Source organism: Poromitra crassiceps (genome assembly GCF_964638095.1).
Source record: "Poromitra crassiceps genome assembly, chromosome: 14".
NCBI lineage: Eukaryota > Metazoa > Chordata > Actinopteri > Beryciformes > Melamphaidae > Poromitra > Poromitra crassiceps.
The window spans coordinates 37,836,013-37,849,018 of record NC_139633.1 but is presented as its reverse complement, the minus strand read 5'-3'; the positions used below and the strand labels follow the sequence as shown (position 1 = coordinate 37,849,018).

The window sequence follows — 13,006 nt, the reverse complement described above, 5'->3', positions numbered from 1 at the left end:
AAGTTGCAAAGGTCCTTTTCGTTTTGGAGGCATTTGCACAAAGATAAACAGCCCACATGTGCAGCTCTGCAGATGCTGCTACTCCATCTGACAGCACTAGCTAGCGTTAGCAAACATGCAGACGTCCTGCCATTGGTCGCTGGGCAACCGTCTTCTTCTTCTTCTTCTTCTTCTTCTTCTTCTTCTTCTTCTTCTTCTTCTTCTTCTTCTTCTCCGGTGTTTTATGGCGGTTGGCATTCTTAATTGTTGCATTACCGCCACCTATACTGTTTTGTAACAGCTTCACACGTTATGGTCATTTAGTTGCATGGTTGCAAGTCCACCCTTTTCTCCCCGAGAAGAGCCTGGTGACGCGAGGTTATGTCCACCCAAGTGGCAACGTCGTTGGATTACGCCTTTCTGTCATAGATAGATAGATAGATAGATAGATAGATAGATAGATAGATAGATAGATAGATAGATAGATAGATAGATTGATAGATTGATTCAAGATTCAAGATTTTTATTGTCACTCCGTAGTACAAGTATCACGTGTGAAATTCTTGTGCTGTGGACTCCGTTTACAACATAGTACAAATATAACAGGGCATATGAGTGCAAAAACAACAAGAGACACAACAAGCAATAAGGCAGTAGAGTGATAAGACAAGTCAGAGACAGTGGCATATTCACTGCACATAGGTGCACATGTCATGTGCATACTTTAGACGTACTTAAACATTTTAAATTCGACATATTTATGTAGATATATAGATATTATGTAGATAGATAGTTAGAACACGGCTCTCTTGAATAGGCTACTCGATTCTGATTGGTCAATCAACAAGATTCACCGGTCATTATTTCTCGACAACCGACCGCTGCTCTGCCACACCTGGATTAATCAGTTGATAAGAGCCTTTTGTCAGCAGACACTACTAATTAGGCCAACCAGTTGCAGCTGTGGTGTCTTGTGTGCCAATTACGAATGAAACCGCTTTGTCGTTGAAAACGCTATTAAAAAATATATTTGAATAATTATTTTTGTCAGATTATTGAATGATTTAGTTGTAGGCCGTGTTCTAAGTGGGATAATGTATAGTGAGCCGGTGATTACTGGAAATAATGACCTTCAGGTGAATGATTAGCCCGACGCTGCGCGTCGGGCTCAATCATGCACAGTGCATGGACACAACTTCCGGCAGGGCCTCCTCCAGAGTGCGTCCGCATTCTGATGGTGCCTCCCTGGACGATGGATCACCTTGAAGTCGTACTCTGCCAGTTTCTCAAGCCAGCGGGCAAGCTGGCCCTCCGGCTCCCGCATCCGGGTCAGCCAGCGCAGGCTGCTGTGGTCGGTCCGGATGGTGAATGCTCTCCCCAGCAGGTACTGTCTGGAGGGAGGGAGGTGAACTCCACCGCTGCCAGAAGCTCTTGTCGGGTGGTGCAGTAGTTTTGTTCAGTAGGTGACAATATCCTGCTTCCATAGGCTAGAAGCCTCTCCTCCCCCCTTTGCACTTGGGAGAGGACTGCTCCGATTCCCCAGTCACTGGCGTCAGTGTCGAGGAATAACTCGCCACTGTCGAGGGGACAGCCTAGCACAGGTGCTGCTGTCAGCCGACTCTTGTTTAGTCCCTCGAATGCCCCAGAGCGCAAAACACATTTTACGGCCTACGGCCACACACACACACACACACACACACACACACACACACACACACAGTCACACACACACACACACACACACACACACACACACACACACACACACACACACACACATACACACACACACACACACACACACACACACACACACACACACACACACACACACACACACACACACACACACACACAGAGTCCGAACAGCTGTAAAATGTGTTTTTTCAAATCTCAACACGAGTGAATTTTACACCTGTTTGGGTTAGCCGCTAGGTAGGCATGATAGAGGGACTACTGATGTACATGACTGCAGTGAAATTTCCCCAACGCATTAAAATTTGAATTCTGAACAATATTTCAAAATGGGCTCATTTTACTGTTTGGACTCTGCACCGTAGGCTGTAAAATGTGTTTTTCTCCCCCAAATATCAACAAGAATGAATTTTACATATATTTGATTTAGAGTGCAGTTTGCATGGGTATTTATTCAATCTGTGTGACATCACTTCAATTTGTGTATTTTATCGATTTTTAATGACAGCTTTTATTCTGAAAAGTCCTGACCGGAAGTCAGAAATTCCTGCTAGCAGGCGGGAACGAGAGCGACACCGACACCGGAGGTCACAGCAAGCGGGAACCAGCAGGCACGAGAGGCCGAGGGCAGCAGCCGACAGGCCAGGCACTTGTCGGAGTCGGACTCCGGGAGTGAGACTGGAGCTAACAGCGAGGAGGAGGCAGCAGCAAGCGGGGGGAAGTTGCATCGCGGCCCCGGCAGACGCACCTGGAGGAGGAGAGCGACCTGCGGGGCAACAACAGCGTGAGCGAGGCCGAGGAGGAGGAGGGCAACAAGGCGGGTCTGGCAGGCGAAGGGGATCATGGAAGGCTAGACAAGCAGCAGGAGCAGCCGGGGGAGAGATCTTATCAACTCAAAAGAGTGAAGAATGAACTCAGGACGACTATGAATCAGAAACGACTGTCTGCGCTCTCCCTGATGGCTATTGAGTCCCAACTAGTCATGGGAATAGACTGAGGATTTAATGAACAATTTCGCAAGCACAAAGTCAAGAAAAGAAGATCTTCTAAAGGTAAGGTTGATATTTATTGACAATAATTTCTTGGCATGGTTATTTATCATTATTTCTGAGCAGAAATTTGATGCTGGCTGCAGGCTGCTGTCATTCTTTGAAGTGGTTGCGCAGTTTGCAGGCTTGTGTTGGTCTGTGTTGTTGCATGCTGCATTCAGCACTATAGCTGGCAGGGCAGCACCCTCTGCTGTTTTGTATTGGAATTGCAGTCTCAATAAAAAAAATATATATTACAATGTGTTTTATATGTTTTATACTGCGATATTTAAGGGTTATGAGCAAAGCAAAGAGGGTGGAGATGTTATTTTTTGATGTTTGGTTTATAATAATAACATAATAAAATATAATGATAAGCTCAGTGTTTCTGCCTGTGTTGCTGTCTGTTGTAGTGTAACACGACCTAAAGGGAGAGAAGGTGGTGACATGAAAGTGAATGAGAAAAGGAGAAAATACTATCAGAATCAGAATCAGAATCAGAATCACTTTTATTGCCACAGTATGCAAGTTACATACGAGGAATTTGTCTTAGTGTTTGTATGCAGCGTAGTGGTCACATCAATATACAGAGATAAGAAGTAGGAAGATAACTAAAGACAATCACAAAGTTGCAAGTGCAATCAAATCGAGTAAATATAATAATATGTACATGAGTGGTGAAGTGTTCTGTGGATAATAAATATGAATTTACGTTGAATTTACATGAGACTTACAGACTGAGTTAAATAGACGTTAAATAGGCAGTGGATTTACATGAATTTACAGTCGGAGTTAAATAAGAGTTTACATTGAATGTACATGAAATTTACAGGCTAAGTTAAATAGGCATTCAATGTGCAGGGAATTTACATGAATTTACAGTACCGTACAGTAGTATAAACAGGCATTAAATTAGATATGAGTTCCAGTTTTATGGGGGGGGGGGGGGTTCAGTTGAGTTTAGGAGGAGGTAGTGAGTTTGTGTGTGTGTGTGTGTGTGTGTGTGTGTGTGTGTGTGTGTGTGTGGGGGGGGGGGGGTTGTTAGTGAGGTCCTTGGTGGAAGGGGTTTCCGGGCCTTGTTGGTGAGGCTGATGGCGGTTGGGAAGAAGCTTGTCTTGTTGCGGGTGGTTCTGGTCTTGGCAGACCTCAGTCTCTTGCCTTGAGTGTCTTACGTCGCTTTCACATAAGCTGGTGGACTCGGTGCGATTGTGAAGTTGCAACATTGTTTCATTTTTCATTTGGTCTGGTTCACTTTCACACAACAATTTGTCACAAGCACCAAACTTTCTGAACAATGTCACATGGTCCAAACAGTCACTCATCTATTGGACAGAATAGAGAAGGGAAATCTCTCCTCTCCAGCAGGCTTCTAGCCTGGCTGAGGGCTGACTGAACAACACAAGTGAATCCGCAAAACACGGACATGGAGCAACACCACCTGCGATATTGGGATTTCTGGTTTTACTATCAAATAATTATTTAACAAGAATGTGCCCAATATGAGCAGCAGATGAGGCAGCAAGCTGTTGAACATTTCATTCTGCAGATGAAACGAGTAGCCTACGTACCGAAGGAGATAGGCAACCCGGGGCCAGTTGTTGATAAATGTGATGTTGTTATGACGACATATGTGACAGGCGCTGGTATTTTCAGTACAATCTCGCCAGGTTGAAATCGCGCAATTTGAGGTGAAAGGTCGTTTTGTGAAAAAAGTTTTTTTTCGTTTTTTTCTATTAGTAGACAAAGAAGAGGATGGACTATCCATTCCACATAAAATGGAGTCGTTTTAGAATCAGTAAATAGGTATATTTAGCAATTTAAAAAAATCAAGATTTCAGGCTTGAGTCGCCTAGCTGAGGGGGGGTTTTCATTCATTTGCATGTGGCGTTTCACTGGCTATAATGTCTGCTATTGTTCCGAGTTTCGGCCAATGAGCCACATCAATAGAATTCAGCGTGTTACATGGGGGCGGGGTGCAAAGCTCTGTTTACAAGTGACAACACCCAAGCAGAGTGGCGAAACATGGCCGCCTCCAGACAGTGTGGCTGACTGTTTCAAATTATAACAAAACAACCACTATTGCAATTTGCAATACATGTCCCGCAAGGTTTCTGAGATTAGGGGAAAGTCTGAGCTGGCGTTACGCTAAACCAAACGTGGGGAGGAGTTGCGGATTTGTTTGGCGTTAACGTTAGCTGTTGTGTGGTGGCTAACGTGGTGGCTAGCTGGTTGTGGCCTACCTAGTAGTTCAGCAGGCAGCGGTCCACAAGCTTGTTGTGGCCAAAATCCCCGCATTTAAAGCACTTCATACTCCCAGAGCTTGCGTAAACCATAGAGAACTTCATGCATTACTCAAAATGAAACGTCCAGGGTTTGTGTCTCCAAAAGCAACCGCTAACGTTACATGCAAGGTAACGTGAAGCTAACGTAGCTAGCAGCTAGCTACGTTAGCTTGCATGTACTAACGTTAGTTGCTTTTGGAGACACAAACCCTGGGCGTTTCATAAAAGTCAACATCACATTGGCTCACTCAACTCACTCATTGTCTTTTCTTTAATCTAGAGGCATCATTTTTCAGTCAAAAGTGAGACGACACAGATATGATGGCGTATAGTGAGGCTTTCCATGCCTCACTATAGAACTGGCCCTAATGCAAAATTCACAGCTTTGTTGCCGTCATGCCAATAAGAGTCTAAATTGCCTTTTATGTTTTATCGGCAGACTAAGCAGCTAGGCTTTCGGTTCTATAAAAGCCATCATTTTTTGTATTGACTATTGAGTGATACACTTTACTAAAAACAATCATATTATATCACAATAGTGATGTCAGATTTGCTTAGGTCAGAGCTATGGAATATTAAATCATCCATCTTTGCTCACAACATCTGCCCTTTCTTTCTTCTTCTTTTTTACCCCAGGTGTGCATAAAATACAGGTTAAGAACTTATGGAAAAGTCATGGAAATCCATTGGTCAAAATGTGTATGAACCCTGAAGGGTTAAATTGAGCATTTATGAGTGCTGGTGGCTGTCTGACATTGCCCTAGAACGCTAGAAGTGAATTCCTCATTCATTTTCTCCATAGACATTTAGAAAAATCCTTATATAACGAGTTTTAAGGCTTGAACCAAGCCAACCAGTCTTCCAGAGAATCGTGACTGACCATAAAACATTTCGCCTTCAGCAAAAACAAAAATCAAAGCGAAAAAAAAATCAATCTTTTTTTCTCCCATTTTTTTTCATAGTAGTCTTATTAAATGTTAGACATGCAATGATAAAATAAACGACAGATTGTTTATTTTTATAGTAATAATATAATTGCAAGAATATTCAGTATCAATTCTAAAGTAAAAGTATTTTTGCTGGGTATATTGTTATTATTATTATTATTATATTATTATATTCATTATATTGTTCCAAGTACAATGACACTAGAGTTTTGCATTCATTTACCCCAATATGCCTGGAATCTGCTTACTTGCAACTTTAAAGAAAAGGTCAAGGTCATTTCAGACAGTAGTTAACTTTTTCACATCAGGGACCCCTAAACTGACAAAAATTAGACCACGGACCCCCATTTGATAAGAGTTTTGCTTTTATATGTTTTATTACAGAAAGTGTATGAAACCCATGACCAAAATAGCCCTACATTCTATCATTATGTTACTTGTGGATGGAATTATAGTGGAAATAAGTATCCCCCTTTTTGCTGTTGACTGTGACCTGTGACAGTGATGACAGCTGGAGTGAATGGGGAGTGGTCAATGTAAATGAGCAGCTATTGTTCACTCCCCCATTACCTGGCTGGCCCAGAGGTCAATCTTTGAGGCTGTGTTTCTCGGAAACTTGGTTTGAGGTGTACCAACATTCAAATGAGTATATCTTCTTAAATCATTTTCAGATGTCGATGTGTGACACAGCATTTGAAAGCTTACAGTCTGTAGTTTCATAATCTGCAAAAAACAGAAAAATGACCTCGGCGAGATTGTATTCAAATTACCAGCGGGTGACACATATGTCACGACGCAGCGCGCAGGTACTGTACACGTGTGCACGCCGCAGTGTTTGTTTTCCTCCATTCTCCCGTCTCCTACTCATGCACTGTGCATCAGATGCACTGACGCTCTTGTGTTTAGTCCGGGTTGCTTTCACACAACAAATGAACCGCGCCAGGGTTCACTTGGAAGCGAACCGAGACCCACATTTTCAAGCGCGCCAGAGTTCGTTTGTTTGTTCCGCAACAGAGTTCGTTTGCGCTTTCACACCACCCCAAACGAACCAAACTATCCAAGGAAACGAACATATGTGCGAGACCGCTTCAGTGTGCATGCAGGTCCTGGAGGGATGGCAGGTTGCATCCGATTATCTTCTGTCTGTTACGGTGTATTCACACCTATCTCGTTTGAAGCAGTTGTTCCGAAACAGAGAGCGTTTTCCCCCTTGGTGCGGTTCGTTTGGGGGAGTGTGAACACAGCAATCGCACTCGGATGCGGGACAAAACAAGCGGACCGAGATCGCCAAGAAAGGGTGGTCTCGGTCCGCTTTAAACAAACTCTGGTGCGGTTCGTTTGTGGTGAGAACGTGATCCGACCTCGATCCGCCACAACTGCAGTAAACGGTGCGCATTTTTGGATAAACCAGCTGCCGTAGTCAGCTGCGCTGTGCGTAACGACCTGAATAACCAGCATTTTTATCGTTTAAAAACAACATCTTTCAGATCCTGTTTTGGCGACTTGTGACTTGCATCGATAAACTTTGGGGGATTTTTGGATCATCACATCAGCAGTTTGAACTCAATCAACTTACTTCGGACCATGGGAAGCAACGTTAATGTGTTGAATCTCTACGGATTTTGCCTGTAAATTGTGTGCTGCTGCGCAGCGGGTGCTGCTGGCTCTCTCCCTCCCTCTCTCTCCCTCTCTCTGGTCTCCATTCAATAAATGAAAACAAGTCGTGGTAATCAGAGCCAATCTTCTTTGTGATAAGATTGTCTGGTTCAATCAGACTGATTGCATGTCTTCCTCGAAATGTCCGTTATTATTCAATTATTTATTAATATTTTATTCCTGACAGGACAGGTGTTCATATAGCTTATGTCTCGGCTAATCCTCGTCTCCGTGATAGTAGCCTAATAGCAGAATTTGCGAGGGTCTTTGATCTTCTATCTCCAAATTCCCGATAGCCTAAATAGGCTAAATAAATACATAGGCTTACATAGGCTACATAGCATACATAAATAAATAAAGAACTTTCTCCCTCTCTCTCTCTCTCCCGATCCCTCCCTCTTTCTTTCTTTCTTTCTCTTTCTTTTTCTCTCTCTCTCTCCTCGCACGGCGCACGCCCGACATAGCCTACAATGTAGGTCTAACAAAACACATTCTTATAATCATAATAGGAAAATCTCTGGGAATTATTTTGTCCATCCCGAGAGGCTATTAGCCTATCAGAGTGTCTGCTGGCCAATCCAGGAAGTTTGACAATACTATTTGGACCGTTTCATTTGTGGCTGTGTGAACACAAACGAACCAAGGCACAAATGCAACAATTGTATCAATTAAGTACCTGAATCGGAACAAAGCAAACGACCTACAGGTGTGAATACACCCTCAGTGTCTTTGAGAGTGGCAGCAGCATACCAGACGGTGATGGAGGAGGTGAGGATGGACTCAACGATGGAGGTGTAGAAGTGCACCATCGTGGCCTTTGGCATTTTGAATTTCTTCAGCTGCTGCACAAAGTACATCCTCTGCTGTGCCTTCTTGGTGAGAGCTCTGATGTTCAGCTCCCATTTTAGGTCCTGGCTGATGATAGTCCCCAGGAAGTGGAAGGACTCCACAGTGTTGACTGGGGAGTCACCCAGGGTGATGGGGGAAGGTGGGGCTTTGTACACAACAGTATAATCCTAATGTTAATTTAAAATGAGATATTCCTCTAAAGATGAGATGAGATGAGATGAGATGAGATGAGATATACTTTATTGTAATAAATACATGTTCTAGTGTACATAACATACACCAACATATAAACAACATATATATATATATACAGTATATATATATATATATATATATATATATATATACTGTATATATATATATACAGTATATATATATATATATATATATATATATATATATATATATATACACAACATATACATAACATACACCAGGGGCACTCAATTAAAATTCAAAGAGGTCCAGATAGAGAAAATATTCTCAAGCGAAGGTCCAGAACATCCTAACGTAGCTTGCGTTATGATTCAGTGCCATTGAACTTAGGCTACTTCAATGATTGCTGTAGCGGGTAGCCTAATGGTACAATGTCTGTCTGTAGTCAGCGACTGACTGTTGAATCAAAATAAACATAAAAAATGTTGATTAATTTACAGTTTTCATATTTAACTGGATTAATTATAAATAACTAGCCTATTATAATAATACATACATGTTGTTTTCTCATTTCAAGTAAAATAATGGCTGCATTTAAAAAATAACATACAACAGTGCTTTGGAAAAATGTGCATCTTCATTGAGTGCCAATGACGACTATCGTCGTCAATTCAAATAGTAACGTAGAGTGCCAATGACGACTAAAGTCGTCAATTGCGTTTTTTGATGGTGGGACGTGGATCAAAGCCTGATGCATCTCCTGTGAAAGTATGGTGGATGTTGAATGTGTATAAGCTATTTTACGGACCCATTAGGTGGCGACAGTGCTCTCCAGATTAGAGAAAGGTGAGGAAAAAACAGAGAAGTCATGGGGAAACGGAAATCGCATGGGTATGCATCGATATGCATGAAGCATAACGTTAGCTGTGCCTGCAGCAGCCAATCTGCTCCCACAATTGAGCCCCTCCGTCTCCGCTGCGATAGCCCCTCCACATGATTAGTTGTGGAGTTGTTATTATTCTCAACTGGAACGCGGGGAGCCGGTGACAAATACATGCGGAACGCTGTGAAAAAGCTGGTGTAGCGCACTTTTCAGTGCAGAGCAAACGCAGCAGAGAGCCACCAGAGACACTCCCACGGAGGAGGAGGGGGGTGGGGCACGCAGGGCAGCATACAACACCGACCCAGACAGACCCAGACAGCAGGACAGGATTGGCAAACACAAGCTGGAATATCTGATGCCCACCAGCAGTAAATCAAGACCAGCAAGAAGGTGTAGGGTCTGCGCACGCAGGGGCCAGCGCTGCTGGTTGCAGCTAAAAAATATTATTTTGCCAAACAAAATTCCTTTGTTTTTTTCGCTGTTTTATTGAAGGAAATTATTTTTGAGGTGTCACTACATCAGAAAATATTAGCTTCAGAGTCAGTCATGTGCTTGAAATGCTTCATTTCACAAAAGGCTCATTATCTCAGCTTCTAGTTTGAAACGTCTGTTTTTGTTGAAAATAACCTATCTTCTAATGCTGATAACTAAAGAACGGAAAATGATATCAATAAACTTTTTTTTGCTGATGATACAATAGAGTCTCATCGGTCTTTGGGTGTGTTCGGTGTTTACATAGTAATATCACACAATATTCTGTGGCCCTCCAGAAATCACTGAAAACGCTCTGAAAGGGCTGGCACTGGGAGCATCCGTTTTCCAAAAGTGGCTGGCACTCAATGAGTTAAAATGAAGTGCTTTAATTTGAGAAAAATAAGTTCCCTCTTTTCTTAACTCCATTTCACATTTTTATCAGTCTCAAGCTCCCAGCCAACAAACCTTCTTTTCTCTTGATAGAAGTGAGCTCCCACCCTGTCTGTCTGTCTGTCTGTCTGTCTGTCTGTCTGCCTGTCTGTCTTTCTATCTATCGATCGTTCACATGCTGTTGGGCAGTGAATGTGTGTGTGCCCTCAGTCTGGATTTGAGTGTGTGTTTGCTCATGTGTGGTGCTTCCATAGACAGCTGGTCAGGATCATGTTCGAATGAACATGAGTCTGCGTGCTCTGGATTAAAACTAAAGCTTTGTTTTCACGGTCTACTCGTTTCTTTTGAGCACGCCATGTGAAATTACTTCTATCTCTGGCATTTCTCAGAGTCTCGCCTCTCCTCCGTCCGTGTGTCACTCTCTCTCACAGCAGCAGCAGCAGCAGCACAGCCTAGGCAAGCAACAGGCAGAATCAATTCGCTTGTTGATTGGCTGAGTAGCATCACGTCCGGAGTCCGGACTTTGAGGATGGCTGATATACACTATAAGGAGGATTCAATCAATCAATGTTACCCCATTTAGTTGTAGTTGATGTTGTAGTTGTCATAGACTGTGTTACATACAGTAGTTGATTGGTCTATTGCTGACAAAAATGTGTTATTGTAAGTCGCTTTGGATAAAAGCGTCTGCCAAATGACGTAATGTAATGTAATGTAATGTAATGTAATGTAATGTAATGTAATCACGTGTGATGATTTACAGCACATGCATTGGTCTGTGAGCTTCCTGGCAGATAAACCAGTAGCATAAAGGCTAGAAAAGCCTGTGCCGGTTAAAGTAGAAACGCTCTGTGAAAATGTAACTATTCAATGATTTGTAGGTTAGAGAGCTCGGTCCAGATAGGACGGCGTCTGGGTCCGGATGCGGACCGGAGTCCAGACTTTGAGGATGGCTGATATACACTATAAGGAGGATTCAATCAATCAATGTTACCCCATTTAGGTCAAATAATAACCAAACGGGAAAAGCGCTGGCAAGTACAGCAACTCAATAAAGTAGGAAAAACTAATAAGAGAATAAAAATATAAGAAAAGAAAATGAATAAAATCATATAATCAATCAAATCAATAAAAGCACTGCAGAACTGCCACTATTGGAAGGTGCTAGCTGTGTGTGTGTGTGAGTATGAGAGAGTCCACACACACACACAAGTTAACCTGGTCATGCTAATCCAGTTTCAATAGTCTGAATTTAACTAATATGAAATAAAAAGGCAGACTTTTCTTGAATCACAAGCAGGCTATATGCTTTTTAGTTAAACTGGTCATAACTTTTTATTAAACTGGGGCCATGCTAATCCAGTTTTAATCATCTGAATTGAACTAAAATTAAATATGAAATGAAAAGGCAGACTTCTCTTGAATTACAGGCAGAGCATATGCTTCAGCTTGTTAAACAAGTAAAACTGGTCAGGCTAATCCAGTTTCAATAATCTGAATTTAACTCAAATGAAATATGATTTTTTTTTTTTTTTTTTTTTTTTTTTTGCCAATGTCCGCGACCCAATCAAAACGGCCCCGCGACCCACCTTTGGGTCGCGACCCACCAGTTGAGAAACGCTGATCTAGATCAGGGGTGTCAGACTCATATTAGGTAGAGGGCCGGATTTGTTCAACTGAGACCTCTTGGGGGCCGGATTTTATTTTTTAACTAAAATCAATTCGACTCAACACATGGATATTTAGGCTACACGTGGATTTATTATTTGGAATCATTCAAGAACGCCTGCGTCACAGATACCCATCAATAACAAAGTGCATAAAGCAGAGAACTGCAACAAAGTGCAAGATGCAACATATTGACAAGATTTTCAAGTAAGAAATAAGTTGCACTCCTATGTACCACACAGGTTGACACAACAAAAAATGTAAATACAAAAAAGTAAGAAATAAGTGCAACAAATAGCACATCATATGTGCCATAGAAAGCATCTTTCCTATCCATACACACAATGAATATCTGTTGTCCATTAACTACATTTGAAAGAATGCAGGTTATAACTATGGCGGCTTTGTTTACACCTGATGACCTACTGACATACTTCCTTGTAGTGCAGGTTAATTAACTTATGAATGAACTCTTAGCTTGCTTATTAGCCACACGTAGTTCATGATAATGGGGTGCGAATTTAATAATAATAATAATAATAATTACAAAAAAAAAAAAAAAATTATATTCCAAAACATCTCGCGGTGATCCGGCCCGCGGGCCGGATCCGGCCCGTGGGCCATATCTCTGACATCCCTGATCTAGATCCTAGTTCCTCATTGCGCGGCTCGCGGGACGCTGGCGGCTCTCGAAGCTTTAGTTGGCGGCTCTAAGAAATTGCAATTTTTTTTTTTTCAGATTCCCCTCCCCCCTGCTCTCCCCAAAATTTCAATAAACCTTTATGGCATATTATTACAATACAACAACACTGGTGTTGACAGTAATAGAAGATGCCAAATCATTCAAAACAATAAGCATTTTGCTTTTATATTAGGAGTATTGTGCCAGCGTGCAGCGCTGTTCCAAAACGTGTCAACGTGTGTCGTTGCCTGGGAAACGCACATCCCATAATACAACTGTTCGCATCGCATCCCATAATAGTATGATGATACTTGGGA

General features: G+C 42.2%; 2 protein-coding genes across 2 annotated transcripts in view; one reads left to right on the top strand and one right to left on the bottom strand.

Annotated features, from left to right (window-relative positions):
* The window catches only part of LOC310789558 (NLR family CARD domain-containing protein 3-like), a 708,349-nt gene that overhangs the window by 176,576 nt on the left and 518,767 nt on the right, over positions 1-13,006 (top strand). The window lies entirely within an intron of this gene.
* The window catches only part of LOC310789525 (nephrocystin-1-like), a gene marked incomplete at both ends in the record, with an annotated part of 149,457 nt that overhangs the window by 50,105 nt on the left and 86,346 nt on the right, over positions 1-13,006 (bottom strand). The window contains 2 exons of the mRNA XM_083651161.1: positions 1,241-1,370; positions 2,206-2,422. Coding sequence (XP_083507287.1) covers positions 1,241-1,370; positions 2,206-2,422 — 347 coding nt within the window. The remainder of the gene's footprint in view (positions 1-1,240; positions 1,371-2,205; positions 2,423-13,006) is intronic.